This window comes from Pseudorca crassidens, chromosome 9, assembly GCF_039906515.1.
Source record: "Pseudorca crassidens isolate mPseCra1 chromosome 9, mPseCra1.hap1, whole genome shotgun sequence".
NCBI lineage: Eukaryota > Metazoa > Chordata > Mammalia > Artiodactyla > Delphinidae > Pseudorca > Pseudorca crassidens.
Window position 1 is genome coordinate 1,158,549 of NC_090304.1, and position 18,920 is coordinate 1,177,468.

General features: G+C 67.1%; 1 protein-coding gene across 1 annotated transcript in view; it reads left to right on the forward strand.

Moving 5' to 3' along the window:
* Positions 1-18,920, forward strand: part of MUC5B (mucin 5B, oligomeric mucus/gel-forming) — an 80,146-nt gene that overhangs the window by 43,385 nt on the left and 17,841 nt on the right. The window contains exons 17-46 of the mRNA XM_067751783.1: positions 2,180-2,250; positions 5,148-5,204; positions 5,713-5,858; positions 6,083-6,360; positions 6,465-6,579; positions 6,700-6,790; positions 7,010-7,116; positions 7,824-8,025; positions 8,462-8,596; positions 8,717-8,834; positions 8,922-9,060; positions 9,356-9,466; positions 9,563-9,632; positions 9,991-10,128; positions 10,488-10,652; positions 11,020-11,114; positions 12,101-12,227; positions 12,455-12,710; positions 13,193-13,245; positions 13,364-13,464; positions 13,589-13,740; positions 14,224-14,362; positions 14,467-14,657; positions 15,446-15,662; positions 16,451-16,690; positions 17,578-17,734; positions 18,013-18,141; positions 18,330-18,477; positions 18,591-18,634; positions 18,709-18,906. Coding sequence (XP_067607884.1) covers positions 2,180-2,250; positions 5,148-5,204; positions 5,713-5,858; positions 6,083-6,360; positions 6,465-6,579; positions 6,700-6,790; positions 7,010-7,116; positions 7,824-8,025; positions 8,462-8,596; positions 8,717-8,834; positions 8,922-9,060; positions 9,356-9,466; positions 9,563-9,632; positions 9,991-10,128; positions 10,488-10,652; positions 11,020-11,114; positions 12,101-12,227; positions 12,455-12,710; positions 13,193-13,245; positions 13,364-13,464; positions 13,589-13,740; positions 14,224-14,362; positions 14,467-14,657; positions 15,446-15,662; positions 16,451-16,690; positions 17,578-17,734; positions 18,013-18,141; positions 18,330-18,477; positions 18,591-18,634; positions 18,709-18,906 — 4,190 coding nt within the window. The remainder of the gene's footprint in view (positions 1-2,179; positions 2,251-5,147; positions 5,205-5,712; positions 5,859-6,082; positions 6,361-6,464; positions 6,580-6,699; positions 6,791-7,009; positions 7,117-7,823; positions 8,026-8,461; positions 8,597-8,716; positions 8,835-8,921; positions 9,061-9,355; positions 9,467-9,562; positions 9,633-9,990; positions 10,129-10,487; positions 10,653-11,019; positions 11,115-12,100; positions 12,228-12,454; positions 12,711-13,192; positions 13,246-13,363; positions 13,465-13,588; positions 13,741-14,223; positions 14,363-14,466; positions 14,658-15,445; positions 15,663-16,450; positions 16,691-17,577; positions 17,735-18,012; positions 18,142-18,329; positions 18,478-18,590; positions 18,635-18,708; positions 18,907-18,920) is intronic.

An 18,920-nucleotide genomic window follows, 5' to 3' on the forward strand; every position in this document is an offset into this window, starting at 1 on the left:
CGATAACCTTGAAGCTTGAAGAGATAACATCCTCGAGGGCCGAGGCGCCCAGGCTGCTCACACATGGTGCTGGCGGGTGCGGAGCGAGGGGCTGACCTTCGTGGGCACTGGGGCTGGCGGGGCCCCTCTGATGGCTGTGTGGTGCTGGCCACCCAGGGCGGGCGGAGGGATGTACCAGCCTTGAAGGCGCCCAGCTCAGCTCTGGGCCAGGGGCACAGATTGAGAGCTGAGGCTTCGGGAGCGGGGAGAAGGCGGGCACGGGGGCTCAGTCTGGGAGGCCAGATTCCCTGCTTCCTTCCTTCCTTCAGGTGGATTCAGGGGTCCGGGCTGTGTGCACTCCCCACCCACATGAGGGACCAGGTGCCACGGCCTCGAGCACCGGCTGTTGGCCTGGAGCGAGGGCAGGAAGGCCAGGCCCAGCCACAGCCTGAGAGCTCGGGAGGGCGGGGTTAGGAGGGTGGAGGGAGGGGTCCAGCGCACCCTCCAGGCCTGTTCTGCAAGGGGCCCCACCCAGCCCTCCCCCAGAGGCCCCTCCAGCTGTGCCCTCTGCAGAGGGGACAACTGGGTTGGCTGTGAAAGAGAACTTTGGAGATCACGCACCCCAGGCCGGGAGGTGACAGTGAGGATGGGGGAGGGACAGCTGGAGGGCAGCCTGAGCGCCTGCCCTGGGGTCCCAGAAGCGGGCAGTGAGTGGGGTCTGAGCCTGAGCTGAGACCCAGGGCCTAGGTCTGCAGGAGCTCCCATGCTGCTGCCGGTGCCGGAAACGGCGCAAAGACACCAGGAACCAAAAGGAGACGCAGGACCTGTGGGGCCATTGGCCAAGCTGGGGGGATGACATCGGTAAAAGACGTTTAGAGCTTTAAGATGGGGTTTCCCTTTTCCCCAGAAATTCCACTTCAACGGACTTATCCGAAAGACAAAGGCGGAGGGCAGGGCGGGGGTGGGGGTGGGGGCCTGTGCACCCCGCCCCCCAGCCGTCCTGTGCTCAGACACAGCAGGTTTGGGGTGAGGACGCCCAGTGGCTGAGAGCCAGAGCCAGAGGAGGGAATGGACGGGGGGGAGGAGTGTGGCTGGGGGGCTGCACTGACCAGGGCCCCCCCAAAACCTGCCATACCAGTCAGGGGAGCAGGCCTTCGTGGCTCCCGCTTGGGGCAGGTACTGGGGTTTAGAGATCCCTGGTCCCCCAGTGCCCCCCGTCAGCCCTGCGGGGGGCCCCGGGGCCACATCACTTTGTACACGGGTCCCTGCTCAGCCTGCCGTTGGCCGGGGACCCCAGGTGGGTTTGGGATTCCTCTGTGCCCCTTCCCTGGGGTTAACCAGCCGGCCTTGGGCATGAGGCGAGGGTCAAACAGGACCCAGGCTGGGAGCCCCCAGCCCTGCCTTGGCCAGTCCCGGCGTGCGCGCCAGGGCGTCCATCCTCAGGGCCTCAGTTTCCCCTTGAGTTTGAACTTGGTGACAGAGAGGAGCCCAGAGGCCTGGCAGGGTCCTGCTGGCACAGCTGGGAGCTCTGGGACCCCCGGGAGCCTGCAGACTGGTATCCCCCTCCATACATGGCATGCACACCCTGCAGCGAGCAGGACCCCCGCCGCCCCCGCCAGGTGGAGTGATGGCCTTGCAGCCCCTGCTCACCCCTCGGGGATGGGGTGGTGAGCACCTCTGGGCAGCTCCCCCACGGCTGCCTCTTCCCCTCCAATCCCCCCTGACCGCCTCAGCCAGGCTCCAGGGAGGTGCTGCTCCGGGGTCTGAGCCCGCCTGCTGCCCACACACCGCACCCTCCCCGGGCCCCATCCTATCGCGGGCGGCGGGGCTGCAGCAAGGCGGGACCCAGGCAGGCCGAGGCGGCCCTGCTTTGTGGGGGCTTTGCCAGCGCCACCCTCCGGCTCCGTCCACGCTTTCTCTCCTGATCTCAGAAGCGGTGGGCTGGGGCGTGGGGGAGGGGTCCTGCACCTCTGGGGCCCAGAGCCGCAGATCCTTCCTCCTCTAGGCTCTTGTGTGCCACGGCCCCTCCCCAAGAGCAAACACACGTGGCTGCCGTGGGGAGAGGACAGCACCCTGCGTGGCCCAGGAGCTGGGCACGGGGCCAAGGCTTCCCGCTATATAAGCCCCAGGGCCCCCAGGGGAGCGAGCGTCGTGCCCCACTCCCTCCTCGCCGCCAGCCCACCGCCGTGCCGGCCCTCAGGATGGGTGCCCAGAGCAGGTGCCGGGCCCTGGCCTGGGCCCTGGTGGTCCTGCCCTTGGTGCAGAAAGCAGGTAGGGCCTAAGCCCCTCACTCCATCTCGTCGGCCCCTGCAGGCCACTCGCCTGTGTGTCTCCTGCCGACACTGCACAGCGTGTCCTCCGTGGGGCCCTGCACGCGCCAAACTCCCGGCCCCCCCGGAGCGCCCAGCTGCGTTGGGAAAAGTTAGGTCCCCCTGGGGAAACTGAGGGTCTCAGCCTCCGGGATGGGGTTGGGGGGGCTCTGGGTGAGGAGACTGGGCTGGGGGTTCTCTCTGGTTCCCGTGAGGCCCCCAGAGCAGAGCGGGCAGGGGACGGCACAGCTGCCTGACGGCAGGGAGAGCAGCAGGGTTGCATCTCCCACACTCCGCCCTCTGGGCTGGCCTGGGGTCACGGCCATCACGGCAGCCCCATCCCCGCGCCGGCTCTGCTCCTGGAGCTATAACTGCCCTGCGGCCTTTCTCGTCCTCACCTGACTGCCGCCTGTCTGGCCCTGTGGCACTCCAAGCCGGGGAAGCACCGTGAGCCCTAACGCTTACTGTCAACACGAAAGATGCTGCCTGGGGCGGCCGGTGACACCCAGCTGGGCTGGCCTGGAGCCCTGGCCACCGGGGGCCACCCCTCCGTCTCCGGCCCCATGGGCTGCTCCGGCAGCCCCTCTACAGCACCTCAGCCCGAGCTCGGGGGTCTGGGCAGGTGGGCACCAGCCCGAGGCTCTCTCCATCTGTGAAAGGGAGCTGCTGAAGGGGAGGGGGTTGTCTCCCAGAGCCCCTGCCCCAAGCCGCCTTTCTGGGAGGGCGAACTGGGCTGGGTACGGGGTGGGGGGGGGCATTCCCATGGGGGCTCCCGGTGGGGGTCCCGCACGGTTTGGGTGGCCGGCCAGCCTGCCTCAGCTCCGGGGCAGCAGGCCTGCCGTCAGCCCACTCCCCTCCCTCTGGCTGGGGGCAAATCCCTGGGATGGGTCTGTGCTCCTGTCAGAAGGAGACGCGCGCCATGGCGGGCATGGGCTGGGAGACGGAGCAGTGAGCCGTGGCTTGAAGCAAGACCTAGTTCCCTGCTCAGGAAGTGGGCCTGGGCAGCCTGGATGAAAACCAGGAATCCCAGCTGCTAGTCCCCCAGGGGCTCAGGGCCAGAAGCAACGTTCCCCTGGCCCTTGACCCCACTGGAAAATGCATTTCTCAGGGAGGCGAAAACTGTAAAAACAGGTACAAAGTTTATTACTAGAGACACAGCACAACCTGTGGGAGAGCTCACAGAGAAACAGTTTGTTTAGTTAAGACAGAAGCAAGGCAGAGATACCCTAATCCTAACCACTCACCTCCCCCAGAGAGAAAGGGTGTGGGCGCCCCCCCAAGGAGGAGGACCCCAGGAAAGAGGCGGTGAAGTCATTCATACAGGGCAGTTCTTCCGGGTCTCTGTTTACCTCTGGCCAATTATCCGGTTTCCCTTTCCACACCCTTAACCGCCCTAGGACCCTCCCCAACATGCGTGCGCAACCTTTAGCCAAGATGGATCCCAGCCCAGAGGCCTATGGGAGGCCTTGGCATCACCTATTAGGGGGTGGCGCCCCCTCCTTTTTGACCCCCAAGGAGTCTTTCTGCGCGTGTGCAGTGTCTCCCTTGCCCCAGGGATGGGAAATACGTGATCTCTTGATCTTTTCCTCAAACAAAGGTTAGCCCCTCTCTGCTCCTGCCACGACTGTTACCTTAAAGCATCCACCAGAAGCAAAGTCCAGCTTTTTACCCTGTTCCTGTTATTTCCATCTCCAAGTGCAGACGGGAGGCTGGCTGTAAACATCTAGCCTGGAGCCGATCTATCTCCTGCCTCAGATGGGTGTCCCCTGGGCTGAAGCCCCCTTAGGGGTGGGTGAGGTCGGGCCCTGCGTGGGGGGCTTCCCATCAGGACGATGTGCACCGGCTACAGCGTGATGGGGTGGTCAACAGCAGGCATCTCTCTGGCCAAGCGCTGGACCCAGGCTCACTGGGCCGTCACCTGGCCCAAGGAGGGTGTGACACGTGAGCCTGTCCGTGTGAAGCCCCCTGATTTCCCGACCATGGGGTGGGTACCACAGCGGACACACGTGGGAGGGGCCGCAGGTCGGGGGTCAGGGGCGGATGGGGGAGCAGCCATGCTTCTGGGAAACGCAGTCAACTAGGGCCCTTAGGAGGAGAGAGAAATCCCAGGCCAGTCCCTGTGGTTCCCATGTCGGTGTCCCAGACGGGAAAGTCGCACAGGGAGTGGAGGCTGGCATGGTAGCTGTGGAGCCGAGCCCCAGCGCCACCGGGGACATGGGGACCCCTGGGGCTGCCCCTCCCACTCCCGAAGAGGCGCCGGCTTCGGCCGAGCATGGAGACCCCCACAGACGTGATGAAGGAATTCGGAGGCGCTAGCCCGAGAGCGGGGTGCCCCAGCCTGAGCCTGAGACAGAGGGGCCTGGAGGGGGGCACAGTCCTGTCCATCAAGATTGTGGGGGCACCTGTGCCTGGTGGCGGGGGACACACAGGTGACCTGGGGAGCCGTGCCGGCACTGGGCCCCCCAGGCCTCCCACCTGCCACGGCTGGTAGTTTTAAGGTGGAGCTGGCTCTGGTCTTGGGTTTCTGCTAAGTGACGCCCGGGAGCCTCCCCAGCCGTGTGTGTCCTTCTCCCCAACAAAGCCAGGCTCTGTCCTTCTCTGAGGGATGTGTGGATGGGGCCGAACGCTCTCCCTGGGGTGGCCTGGGGTCAGTGAGGCCAACAGCTTTTCCTGATTCCATTCTACCCTGAGCCACAGCGAGATGCGGTGCAGACGGGGAGGGCGGGTCAGCTCCCTGCCGAAGCTCCCATCCCGGCATCGGGTGCTGTTCACGTGGCCACCATCCTGCAGCCCTTGGAGACCAAGGGACAGGTGGCTGATGTCAGGCTTCTCAGGGACTCCGGTTCCCTTTTCCCACAGAGACCCAGGGCAGCGCGGAGCAGAGCTGGGCGAGTCAGGAGGCTACCATGAACGGTGAGAGGGTGGACAGTGGTAGAAAGGGCCCCACACGGAGCTGGCAGGGGATCTGGGCAGGGGTGGGGGGTGGACCCTTTGCCACATTAGCGACGTGCCACAGAGACCCTCCTGGATCCCATCTGCCCACAGGACGGGACAGCGGAGGGGGTCTAAGAAAACAAAGGCACCGAGCGGACGGGCTCAGACGCTCACATGCACTCACACACGTGTGCACACACATGTTCACACCCACACGTCTGTGCTTACATGAATGCCCACCCACTCACTCGCAGGCGTGGACACACTCGCATGCTCACACACACACACAATCGGGGAAACACACAGACCTGGGCAGGAGTGTGTCCTGGGCAGATGGATAGGGTCCTGGAGGGGACAGCATTAGTCCTGGGCTCCCTTGGCTGGGCCAGGGTTGGCCTGAGGCTCCCTGCTGCCCCGGGGTAGCCAGTGAGGAGGACGGCAGTCCGGGGAAGGGGCGTCCTGGCTGGTCCCTGCCCGGCCATGTTCGGGTGTGACCCGGCTCACTCTGCAGCCCGGCGTGTGACCTTCATCCCGCCCATCACTGGCTTCCCCACCATGAGCTGTAAGTGGTCGCCGCCCATTGCCCACAGGGGCAGGGGTGTTTGCCAGCCTCAGGGGGTGGTCACAGACCTGGGGATAAAGCCGGGACAGTGTGGGCAGCCGGGAAGCTGGAGCTTGGCTGGAGCCGGGCCTTGGGCGTGGCTGGGAGCCATCCCTGTAGATGGTTCTGCTGGGGGCTGACCCGGGTGCTGGTGTCGGAGGAATGGGAGAATCCGGAGCAGAGGGGAGTGAGGAAGGGGGTGGCGGCTCCCCACCCCGAAACCGGGGGCCTGGTCCCAGGGAAGGCTGCCCTCCCCCACCGCGCACTCCCCACAGCCCTGAACACAGCGCATGGCGGGCGGGTGTGCAGCACGTGGGGCGACTTCCACTACAAGACCTTCGACGGCGACGTCTTCCGCTTCCCCGGGCTGTGCAACTACGTCTTCTCCGCGCACTGCGGTGCCGCCTACGAGGACTTCAACCTCCAGCTCCGCCGCGGCCTGGTGGGCTCCAGGCCCACGGTCACCCACATCACCCTCAAGACGAAGGGGCTGGTACTGGAGGTCTCCAACGGGTCCATCCTGGTCAACGGGAGGCGGTGAGCCTGCCCGGGTGTGGAGGGGCCAGGCTCCAGGGTGGGCTGGGCTCAGAGCTGGCGGGGAGGGCGCTGGACCCGTGGGAGCACCGAACTTTCCGGCCCAGGGAGGAGCTGCCCTACAGCCGCGCCGGCCTCCTGGTGGAGGAGAGCAGTGCCTACGTCAAGGTCAACATCCGGCTGATGCTAACCTTCACGTGGAACGGAGAGGACAGCGCCCTGGTGAGGCTGCCCGCCCCGACCCCCTCCCCACCCAGGGGCAGCCCTGCGGGAGCTGGGTGGATGGGGGCTGGGGGCCCTGCGGGCCCGCAGAAGCTAGAGCTGCCCCTCCCCCGCCCCCAGCTGGAGCTGGACCCCAGGTATGCCAACCAGACCTGCGGCCTGTGCGGGGATTTCAATGGGCTCCCGGCCATCAACGAGTTCTTTGCCCACAGTGAGTGCGCAGCAGGTGGCCGAGCCCAGGCTGGACGGTCCCAGGGAGGCTGGGGCGCAGGGTGGGGGCCTCGCTGGGACGCTGGGCAGGGAGCAAATCGGGGGGTGGCAACGCTTCCAGTGATGCCCCAGAGGGAAGTTTCGGGGGTCCTGAGCATGGGCGGGAGCTCTGCCCCCAGAGCCCCTCCGGGCCCCTGCATGGAGTGCCTCCTCTCTGCAGATGCCAGGCTGACCCCTCTACAGTTTGGGAACCTGCAGAAGCTGGATGGGCCCACGGAGCAGTGCCAGGACCCCCTGCCCTCCCCAGCTGACAACTGCACAGATGAGGTGAGTGCCTGCCTGCAACCCCTGCAAATACGTGCCCCCCCAAACACAGTCTCACCAAGAGGGGGGCGCTCAGGAAGCCCAGAGCAAAAGCCCTTCCGATGTGCTGGGAGGACCCCGCCTTTGGAAGTGGCCTAGCAGCTCCAGGATCCCCAAAACCAGCAGAATCCACGAGGCTTAACTGGGGAACTGAAGCTAGTCAGGGGTGGGGGCTGAACAAGGGGGACGGTCAGCGACAGGTCGGCACTGACCCTGCTGGGGCTGGCTGACCGTGGGCACCTCCGCCTCCCCCTTCTCTGAGCCGCCTCCAGCATGGGGTCTGCACCCGTCCTGGGCACGCGCACTGTGGGCAGGTGTGTCCCGGAGCCCGGGGTGGGCGCAGGGAGTCCAGGGTCGTGGGTCACCAAGCAGAGCTCTGCACAGAGCAGTAGCAAGTTCTCAGTGGTTGAGCAGAAGGACGGGTGGCTGGCTGGAGGGATGGATGGATAGATATGTGGATGGACAGATGGACAGAGGGATGGAAGGACAGATGGGTAGATGGAGGGAGGGATGAGAAGATGGATGCGTGATGGACGATGGGCAAGCAGGTGGCTGGCTGGCCGGCTGGAACCTCAGGGGAAGGGGGCTTCCTGGCCTGGGGGAAGGCTGCAGGGCTGGGGTCCCCACCGATACCGCACAGAGGACAGAGCCTCCAGCCTCTGTCTCACCAGGAGGGCATCTGTCGCCACACCCTGCTGGGCCCAGCCTTTGCTCAGTGCCACAGGCTGGTGGATGCCGAGGTGTACGTGGCCACCTGCACCCAGGACCTGTGCCGCTGCCCCACCTGCCCATGTGCCACCTTCGCGGAGTACTCTCGCCAGTGTGCCCACGCCGGGGGACAGCCGCAGAGCTGGAGGGGCCCTGACCTCTGCCGTGAGTGCCCCCATGCACTGGGGAGGAGCCCAAGGCCCTGCACCCACACTGGGTCCCTGGGGAGAGTGTGAGGGAGGCGACCCTCAGGCAGGACACCTGGCACCTGGCTGGGGATCCGGGCAGGTGGAGCCCCTCGGGGGGCCCACGGTGAGAGGATGGGCAGGAGATCAGAGGGGAATATGAAAGGCCTGCGGGCCCCCGAGGGCCCAGAGGGAGGACCTGGCTTGGGCACACTGAGCTGGGCTCACCCCTGAACCCAGGTGGGGGCGGGGGGGCTGCCCCCGGAGGCTCGGGGCCCCACGCTCCTCTCCCCTTCCGCCTCACTCAGAAGATGGCTAGATGGGGCAAGAGGCGCCCCTTTGGGGACGCTTGGTGGCACATGGAAGGCGGGAGCAGGGTGGCTTCCTGGGGCCAAGCCCTGTCCTTCTCCCCACAGCCCAGACGTGCCCCCTGAACATGCAATACCAGGAGTGCGGCTCACCCTGCGCGGACACCTGCTCCAACCCTGAGCGCTCCCAGCTCTGCGAGGACCACTGCGTCGACGGCTGCTTCTGCCCCCAAGGCAGGTCCTCCAGGCCCTTGGGGACCGCCCCCTATCTGGGCCTTTGCCCCCATCCGGTCGCTGTGTTTCCAACGCCTGAGCCCAGCCTCCGCTGACCACTTGTGCCCCCCACCCCCCGCTGCTCCCCAGGCACGGTGATGGACGACGTCACCCACTCGGGCTGCCTGCCCCTGCGGCAGTGCCCCTGCATGCACGGCGGCCGCCCCTACGCCCCGGGGGCCTCCTTCGCCACCAGCTGCAGCTCCTGGTAGGTCCCCCGGCCGGCCCCGCCCCTGCCCCGCGTGGGGCTCACCTCCCCCTCACCATGGCCCCTCTGTCACGGCTCGCCCCCCAGCACCTGCTCCGGGGGACTATGGCAGTGCCAGGACCTCCCGTGCCCGGGCATCTGCTCCGTCCAGGGCGGGTCCCACATCTCCACCTATGATGAGAAACTCTACGACGTGCACGGGGACTGCAACTATGTCCTAACCAAGGTGAGCCCCGCCTGCTGGGCCCTCCCGGGACCCTCCGTCCTCCTCCACCCCAGGAGGGGTTCCATGACGGCCATCCGAGCGGTGAAGTCCCCTGGGGTTCCATTCCGAGAGGAAGCTCACACTCATGGGGGCCAAGGGGCTCCCAGCTCTGGACAAGCTGCCCAGAGGTGACCAGGTGCCAGAAGCCCCCGACCCTGCAGGGCTTCCTGGGCACAGGGCACCACACACACACAGTCCCTCCCGCCCGGGGTGGGGGCTGGCCGACCCAGGACACGGGTGGGCTCTGTGCCGTCAGATATGTGCAGGCAACGCCCTCACCGTGCTGGCCGAGCTGCGGAAATGCGGCCTGACGGACAACGAGAACTGCCTCAGAACGGTGATGCTGTGGTTGGACGGAGGCGACACGGTGAGGGCCCGGCTGGGGGCGGTGGCAGCGGCCCTCCGCGGGCGGGCCGGCAGGGCTCCGCCCCGCGCTGACCGCGGCCCCGCCTCCTCTCCCCAGACCATCCAGGTCCAGGCCAACGGCGGGGTGTTCGTGAACTCCATCTACACGCAGCTGCCCGCGGCAGTGGGTACGCGGCCCCCAGGGAACGGGCCCTGCGGCGGCCAGGCGGGACCTCTAGGAGGCGCCACCGAGCCAGCTCTCTGTGGCCTTGGGAGTCCCGGAAAGGCCCCGGGCTGGGTTCCCACCTGCAAGGTGGGGCTGACACGGGCCTCATCTGTGACTCCGTGGGGACCCGTGTGGCGCATACTCGGTGCCCGGCCTCACAGCAGCGTCAGCGGTCACGGCCCGAGCACACATGCGAGCTCCTGCCCAGCTCCCGGGCCCTGGAGGGGCGGCCGGGGCTCCTGCCGGGCAGCCCCCCGAGCCCTCGGCCCAGGCCTGGCTGGTCAGCACGGCGGCCGCTGACTGTCCCCCCCAACCCGCAGCCAACGTCACCGTCTTCAGGCCGTCATCCTTCTTCATCCTGGTGCAGACGGGCCTCGGGCTGCAGCTGCAGGTGCAGCTGGTGCCCCTCATGCAGGTGTTCCTCAGGCTGGACCCCTCCTACCAGGGCCAGATGTGCGGTGAGGCCAGCGGTGGGCTTGGGGGGCTGGGGGCGGGGCGGTGGGGGGGAGCGGGGGGTGGGCAGTCAGGCCAGAGGCGGGGACTGGGGAGTCAGCGGTTCCCCGGGCGCAGCAGGGACCCCGGCCCCGGAAGGCAGGCTGGGAGGATGGAGAGCAGGACACGCTGCCCTCACAGCGGGTTTCATGTGGGGGCTGCCTGTCCCCCCACCAGGGCTCATCTGCAGATGGCTTTGGAACCAACATCCTGGGATGGGGCTCTCCGGCGGGGCCACGGTGTGGTGGTGCCTGTAGGACCCGCAGGCTCCTGGGAGCCTGGGCCGAGCTGGGCGGCCCGCTGATGCCCACCCCCCCACCCCCAGGCCTGTGCGGGAACTTCAACCAGAACCAGGCCGACGACTTCCGGACCATCAGCGGTGTGGTGGAGGGCACGGCCGCTGCCTTCGCCAACAGCTGGAAGACCCAGGCCGCCTGCCCCAACGTCAAGAACAGCTTGGAGGACCCCTGCTCCCTCAGCGTGGAGAACGGTATCCCCAGCCTGAGGGTGGGGGGGCCTCGGGTTACCCTGCGGCCGGGCCTGGGAGCTGCCCGTCTGTCTCACCCGGGCTCCAGGGTGGCCGGGGCTGGGGGGTGAGCAGGGCGGGGTGCGGGGTCACCGACAGGCTGCAGGCCCACCCCCGGGGGGGCGCCCGCTGCCCTGTGAGCTGGGCCCACGCGGCGCGGCTGGCGAGCCCGCAGTTCCGGTTCGGTTCCCCCAGCGGAGCGGCCCCCACAGGGCCTGCGTATGCCGAGTGGAGGCTGGGCGGGTGGGCAGGTGCAGGGGAGGAGGTGTGGGAGGAACGCCAGTGACCGCTGAGCTGCGCCCGCGACGGTCCGCGTGCCTGCCCTCCCCAGAGAACTACGCCCGGCGCTGGTGCTCTGTGCTGACCGACCCTGCTGGGGCCTTCTCGTCCTGCCACTCTGTCATCAGCCCTGGGCCCTTCCACTCGGTGAGACCCCCGGCCAGCCCCTGGGTGGGGTGGGGTGCTGGGGGCAGGACATGCCCCACTCCCGGCTCCCTCTCTCAGCACCGCCCACACCTCCGTGGCCGAGGGGCATCCCACTCTAGGGACATGGCCACTGCTGGTGTGTTCGGTGCCTGGGACGGCCATACCAAAGGGCCACAGACTGGGGAGCTGACAGCCGGAGGCATCTACCCACTGCCCAGGTCCTGGAGCCTGGAGGTTAAGATCATGGTGCTGGCAGACGGTCCCCCGGGGGTCATTCCTGCCTCTCCTGCTTCTGGGGGCCATGACACTGCATCACCCCAGCCTCTGCCTCGTGCCCTCCTCCTTGTGTGTCTGGGTTCAAAGCTCTCCCATAAGGACACCAGGTGTGTGGGTCCAGGCCCACCCTAATGACCTCATCCTAACTTTGTCACATCTGCAAAGACCCCGTTTCCAACAGGGCCACGTTCACAGGCCCTGGGGTCCTGACGTGGACACACCCTTTGGGGGGACACAACTCGACCCGACAGTTGGCTCACAGGCCGCTTCTCTGGAAGCCAAAGCCCTAACGCTCAGTGACTCCAGCCCCCGGGAGTGTGTGTCCACAGCTGGAAGACCCAGGCCCACTTTGGGGGGCTGCACCCCCTGCCAGCACCCTCCCGGCCAACTCACCTCCAGACATCTCCGGCCTTCAGTCTCGCCCCACATGCAGCTCAGCCAATGACGGACCTAGAACTCAAGCTGAGCCCTGTTCTGGTCCCGCAGAGACCCCTCCCTTGGACCCTGTCCTCAGCCTGGCCTGGCCTCTCCCATCCCTCAGAGCAGCATGTTCCCACCCGCCCCCCGCCACTGTGGCCTTACACCAAGCTCCCCGCGGGAGGCCCCGCTGCCCTCTGTCTCCTGGCCCAGACGGGGGTCCCAGGAAGGATGGACACGGAGAGAAGGGTCCCTGGTGGGCTGGGGTCCCTGACGTCCCAATGCCCCCCCAGAACTGCATGTTTGATACCTGCAACTGTGAGAAGAGTGAGGACTGCATGTGCGCGGCCCTGTCCTCCTACGTGCGGGCCTGCGCCGCCCGGGGCGTGCTGCTCGTCGGCTGGCGGGACGGCGTGTGCAGTGAGTGTCCGCCAGCCGGCTTGATGGGGCACAGGGTGGGGATGCGGGGGGACCGGAGACCCTGGGGCGCACCCCACCACCTGTCCTCAGCGAGAGCCTTAGGCCTCCCCACCCCAGCCGGCGGGGAGGCCGAGTCTCGGGCTGCTCCAGCCCCAGCTTGGACGTGGTCAGGCGGGGCTGGACGGGCTGCCCGGCTACTGACCTGTATGTAACCTGCCGGCCCCCAGACAAGTACATGAGCAGCTGCCCCAAGACCCAGAGCTACGCCTATGTGGTGGACAGCTGCCAGCCCACCTGCCGCTCCCTAAGCCAGGCCGATGTCACCTGCGACGTGGCCTTTGTGCCCGTGGACGGCTGCACCTGCCCCTCGGGCACCTTCCTGGACGACACCGGTGGCTGCGTGCCTGCCGAGGCCTGCCCCTGCTACTCGCATGGCTCTGTGCTGGCTCCAGGGGAGGTCCTGCACGACAACGGCGTGGTGTGGTGAGGCCCCTCCCCGCTGTCACCCCCTCCCCGATGTCATGCCCCCCAACCCGCCTGCTCCACACACAAAGATCTCCGTGCCTCCCCCAGGGGACTTTAAAACACAGAGGACGCCCTGGGGAGGGAAGTTCAGCCCCGTGCACCCCATAGCCGTTCTGAGAGGGACCCCTCCTCTGGCCCAGGAAGGTGTTCCAAGGGTCTGAGGCCCGTGGGGGTCACGGTGTGTGCCCTGGAGGGCCCACCTGGGTGCACCCCTGTCCTGGCCTCCCCCACCCACTCCCGCCCGACTCCAGGTACCTTCCTGGCACCTCTGCTCATTCACTCAGTGCGTTCGCGGGGATCTGGGGCCCTCACCGTACCCCGGAGCAGGCGCCTCCCTCCCCTCATGACAAGGCCCGGGGGCCCAGCCGGCCGAGATCTGGGTGAGGTCTGTGGGGCAGCGGGCGGGTGCCCAGACCGGCCATCGTTCTCATCTCTTGTAGTTCATGTGTGAGCGGGAAGCTGAGCTGCCTGGGAGCCGTGGAGCAGAGCACAGGTTCTACCCACCCCCGCCCCGGGCCTCCCCCCGTCAGGGCCCCGCACCACCCCCCGACGACCAAGGGGAGGGGCTGCTGCCGGGCCGGGCGGCCCACCAAGCGTGGTCTCCTCCTCAGGGTGCGTGGCCCCCATGCTGTTCCTGGACTGTAGCAACGCCTCCGCGGACACGCCCGGGGCCGAGTGTGTGCGGAGCTGCCACGCGCTGGATGTGGACTGTGTGAGTCAGCTGGGAGGGCACGGCAGTGCTGCCCGGGGCCAGGGGTGGGGGGCAGCGTCCTCTGCCCCTTGGTGTCCCCGAGCCGAGCCGGACGAGCCGCTGATGGGCGTCTGCCTGTCCACAGTTCAGCACGCGCTGCGTGTCGGGCTGCGTCTGCCCCGCGGGGCTGTTGGCCGATGGGAGCGGGGGCTGTGTGGCCGAGGAGGACTGCCCCTGCCTGCACAACGAGGCCGCCTACAAGCCTGGGGAGACCATCAGGGTCGACTGTAACACCTGGTGTGTGGAGGGGCCGCGGAGGGGGTGGTGTGGGCGGAGGCCACGGGGGCAGCGGCCCGAGCGGGCCTCGGTCAGGATGTCCTTGGCAGGAGGCCGGAGAGGAGCTGAGGCCTGGAAGGCCCTGGGTGGCCCGTTCGTCCTCTGGAAGGTGCCCAGGGACTGGCCGCCTCTGCCCAGCAGACGGCAGGGCCGGTTGAAGCTGCCCTCAGGGCCGTGGGCCCTGCACCCCAGGCGCCAAGGGTTAGGGGAGCCTGCAGACAGGAGCCCAACTCGGGGGTGGGGTGTCAGATCCCGCGTGCCCCGAGCTCCCTGCTCCATTTAACCCCTCCAGCCTGGGGAGGGGCACACCGCACCCCTGTTTTATGGAAGAGGCACTGTGTCCTCGTCCTTGTCACAGTCGTGACGGGCTCGGCCGCGGCTGCCTGGTGAGGTGGTCTCCTGGCCCGGCCCCCTGAGCAGGGCATCACCTCCCCTCCCCTGCAGCACCTGCAGGGGCCGCAGGTGGGAGTGCAGCCGCCGGCCCTGCCTGGGCACCTGCGTGGCCTACGGGGACGGCCACTTCATCACCTTTGATGGCGAGCGCTACAGCTTTGAGGGGAGCTGTGAGTACACGCTGGCCCAGGTACGCGGCCCCCCTCCCTCGGCCAGCACATGCTGGCCCAGGTACACGGCCCCTCGCCCGCCCCCGGCCAGCGAGGGACCACGTCCCTCTCCTCCCCCTCCCAGGACTACTGTGCGGGCAACGACGCCAGCAACGGGAGCTTCCGCATCGTCACCGAGAACGTCCCCTGCGGGACCACAGGCGTCACCTGCTCCAAGGCCATCAAGATCTTCCTGGAGGTAGGGGCACCTGGGGACCATCTCCCTCCCTCTGCAGCCCAGTTGGAGCCCCAGCCGGGGCCCCTGGACCTCCAGCTGTGGCCTCGGGTCTCAGGGCCGCAGTAACAGCCACAGCCCGGGGACTTGCAACCTGAGAAGTTAATTCTCTCATGGTTCTGAGGCCAGGCTCCCGCCACAGGCTCCAGGCGAGGGTCCTTCCTGCCTCATCCAGATTCTGGGGGCTCCTGGCTTGTGACTGTGTCCCCCCCGATCTCTGCTCTGTCGTCACACGGCCCCTTCTCTGTGTCCTTTTCCCCTGTCTGACCTGGTAGCAACCCCCGTCCCTGGATCTGGGCCCTCCCTAAATCCACGACGGTCTCACCTCCAGATCCTTCACTTCATCACATCTGCAAAGACCCTTTTTCCAAATCAGGGCACATTTGCGGATTCTGGCGGTTAGAACTCGACGTGTCTTTTTGGAGGGCCTTCATTCAGCCCCCCACACCTGGGGTGACCAGTTCTAGCAGAGGGTGGTCAGAGTTCACAGTGCAGAGAGCAGAGCTGCTGACTGGGGGCCACTTCCCACCCACCCCAAAGGTGGGGAGAGGCGTGAGGAAGGCAGCAGAAGCATGGGCGGCAGGCCCGAGATGGGGCCGGCTGGCCTCCTGCAGCTCCTGTGCCCTCCGCCCCACTCTGCTTGCCCACAGCTCCCAACTTCCCACACACCTCTGCGGGCTCCCAGGCTCTCACCTCAAGTTCGCAGACAGTGTCAGGAGTCCGGCTCATTCCTAACGCCAGCCCCATGCATTGGGACCCTGAGTACCCACAGAGCCCCTGTCCTGGGCCACGGGGGAAGGGGGCTCCGGCCCCAAAGCTGGCCCCTCAGCTCCCTGCAGCCGCCGCCTCCCCGTGCCCCTCTGCAGAACTATGAGCTGATCCTCCACGAGGGTTCCTACAAGGTGGTGCAGAGGGGGCCAGGCGGAGACCTGCCCTACAAGATCCGTTACATGGGCATCTACCTGGCCGTCGAGACCCGCAGTGGCGTGGTCGTGTCCTGGGACCGGAAGACCAGCGTGTTTATTCGGCTGCACCAGGAGTACAAGGTTGGGGTGGCAGGCTGCGGGACCCCCTTGGGGAGGGACAGAGCTCTTGCTCCTAGACCTGGCCCAGCAGTGCAGTCTGGCAGCTGACGGACTGCTGAGGGCTGGAGAGGCCATGCACAATGTCCGCTTCCCAAAGGGGCATGTTGAGACCAAACCGACCAGTGGGCGTGTCAGTCCTGGTTGGAAAGCGCTCGTGGCTCCCTGGTCTCTGCACTCAGCTGTTCCATGCCCGCTGGGCTAAGGTTCTATAGGGGAGCAGGTGCCTGCCTGTCTGTCTGCCTGCCTTTCTGTCCACCTGCTTACCTGTCTACCTGCCCACCTGCCTGCCCACCTGTCCGCCTGCCCACCTGTACACCGGCCTGCCTGCCTGTCCATCTGCCCCACTGTCTACCTGTCCACCTACCTACCTGTCCACCTGCTTACCTGTCTACCTGCCCACCTGCCTATCCACCTGCCCACCTGTCTACCTACCCACCTGCCTATCCACCTGCCCACCTGCCTGCCCACCTGTTTACCTGTCCACCTGCCCACCTGCCTGTCCACTTGCCTACCTTTCTACCTGTCTACCTGCCCACCTATCCGCCTGTCCACCTGCCTATCCACCTGCCCACCTGCCTTCCTGCCCACTGCAGGACTCCTCGTGCACCCCGCCTTCCTGAAAGTTCATTGGGTGCTGCCTGGGGGAATAGGGTGGCCTGCAGTCACGCCTCCCAGGCCAGGCTCTGTGCTGCTCCCTCAGGCCACCCCATGCAGCCCCACCCTGTGCCCATCTCTGCGTCCATCTGCAGGGGAGGGTCTGCGGGCTGTGCGGGAACTTTGACGACAACGCCCTCAACGACTTCACCACGCGGAGCCAGTCCGTGGTGGGCGACGTGCTGGAGTTCGGCAACAGCTGGAAATTCTCCCCGTCCTGCCCGGACGCCCAGGCCCCCAGGGACCCCTGCACCGCCAACCCGTACCGCAAGTCCTGGGCCCAGAAGCAGTGCAGCATCATCAACAGCGCCACCTTCAGCACCTGCCATTCTCAGGTGGGCCAAGCGGGTGCTGGGGCTGCCTCCTTCCCTCCTGGAGGGACCTGGGTCTGGCCCAGGCCTGTCCTCCGAAGACGGCCTTGACCCTGACCATTGTACACGGCACACTGTGTGGACCTCCCACCAGGCAGGTGCCCATGTCCCCAGTCCTGCTCTGCTTTCCCTGATGGCACTCAGCCTCATCCCCTGGAAACGGGGCTGCGAGCCACCCAGGGAGGACCTCAACGTCACCTCTCGGTCCTCCCCCACATTCCCTGAGCCGCCAGCCCCCAGCACGGACAGAAACCTCAGGGGGCCTCAGCCCAGCCGGGCCCCACCGAAGCGGAGCATTGCCACGGCCTGAGAGCCTTCCCCGAAGCCCTTCCTGCTACTTAACAAGGACCGCAGGGCCCACTCACCGACTCGGTCTCGTGATCCGGGACTCGCGGGTGCCGAGCAGGTGGCGTAGTGGGACTGGTCCGCGGCTGACGCTGGCCAGCCTGCGTGAGGCCTCGCGTCCCGCCGGGCTCGCAGCCCCCGCCCGCACCCCGGGTGCCCTGCCCGCTGGCTCAGAAAGTCCTTTGTGCACCTGACACAGCAGTCTCCACCTCAGACGGTGTCGCCCGTGGTGGCAGATGCAAGACATGGTGGCCCTGGTCTCTGCCACCTGGGAGGGAGGAGCGGGGGGCACCCCCTCACCCTGAGGAGACAGCACCCCGTTTGCCAGGACAGGTCACAGCACGGTCACAGGGAGGGCTGGCCTACAGCTGAGTGAGTGGCGGAGCAGAGGCGAGGGAGGAGGGGTGGGTGCCCAGGTGGGCGCGCCGCAGACGGCAGGTGGGGGGTTGCCGGCTGCCCAGGGGCCAGGGACTGGCTCTTCTCACTGAGCAGACCCCACCCCCCAGGTCGACTCCACCAGGTACTACGAGGCCTGCGTGAGCGACGCGTGCGCCTGCAACTCGGGGGGCGACTGCGAGTGTTTCTGCACGGCCGTGGCCGCCTACGCCCAGGCCTGCCGCGACGCGGGCGTGTGCGTGTCCTGGCGGACCCCGGACATCTGCCGTGAGTCGGGCTCTGTCCATGGTGGCGGCATGAGGTGCAGCTGCACCAGCTCTGGGGCCTGACGGGCACGCATGCACACACAAGGACACGTGACACGTGTGTACTACACGCATGTGCTCACGTTCGTGTGCGTACAAACCAGACAGACAGGTTCCCCAAATGGGATGGCTCAGCGGGGGACAGGAATTTGGGGGGCAGGCCCTGAGACCCCTCGGACCTGGGAGGAGTGAGGTGACGGGGCCCGGCGGGCGCCCACAGCCTCTCTCCCCCTCGCTCAGCCCTGTTCTGCGACTACTACAACCCCCAAGGGGAGTGCGAGTGGCACTACCAGCCCTGCGGGGCCCCCTGCCTGAGGACCTGCCGGAATCCCCGCGGGCACTGCCTGATGGACCTGCCAGGCCTGGAAGGTGAGGGCAGGCTGTTCCGGGAGGCCATGCCTCGTCACCCCAGCACAGCGTGCAGGCAGTGGGGCAAGGGGGCTCCTGCCTCCCCATGCCCACCCTCGGGACGGGGGGACAGAGATGGGTGGCAGCCGGGGCAGCCCCACCGCCTGGCCTGAGAGGGGAGTGTTCTCCCTGCCCTGTGCCCGCCCCAGGTTGCTACCCAAAGTGCCCACCCAGCAAGCCGTTCTTCAATGAGGACCAGATGAAGTGCGTGGCCCAGTGTGAGGGCTGCTACGACGAGGATGGAAACTACTATGATGCCGGCACCAGGGTCCCCACGGCGGAGAACTGCCGGAGCTGGTGAGCCAGTGGCGGAGCGGGGGTGGGGTCTGGGAGGACAGGAAACAGGGTCGGGCGCACACAGTAAGGCCTGCGCCCTGCTGGCCCTCAGCGCTTCTCTCTCTCCCTCCCAGCGACTGCACCTCCAGAGGCCTCCAGTGCACATACAGCCCCGCGGGTAAGCGGGGGCCTGTTGGTTTGAGGGATGGGGGCTGGGGGCTCTGAATGAGCCCCGTACCTGTCTGTCTCCAGCCTGTATGTGCACCTACGAGGGCAGAACCTATGCCTACGGAGACGTCATCTACAACACGACCGATGGGCTGGGCGCCTGCCTGATTGCCATCTGCAGAGACAATGGAACCATCGTCCGAAAGGCCGAGGAGTGTCCCGGAACCACGCCCACAATGCCCTTCACCTTCACCAGCACTGCGGCTCCGCCCTCCACCACGGGTAAGCCTGGCAGA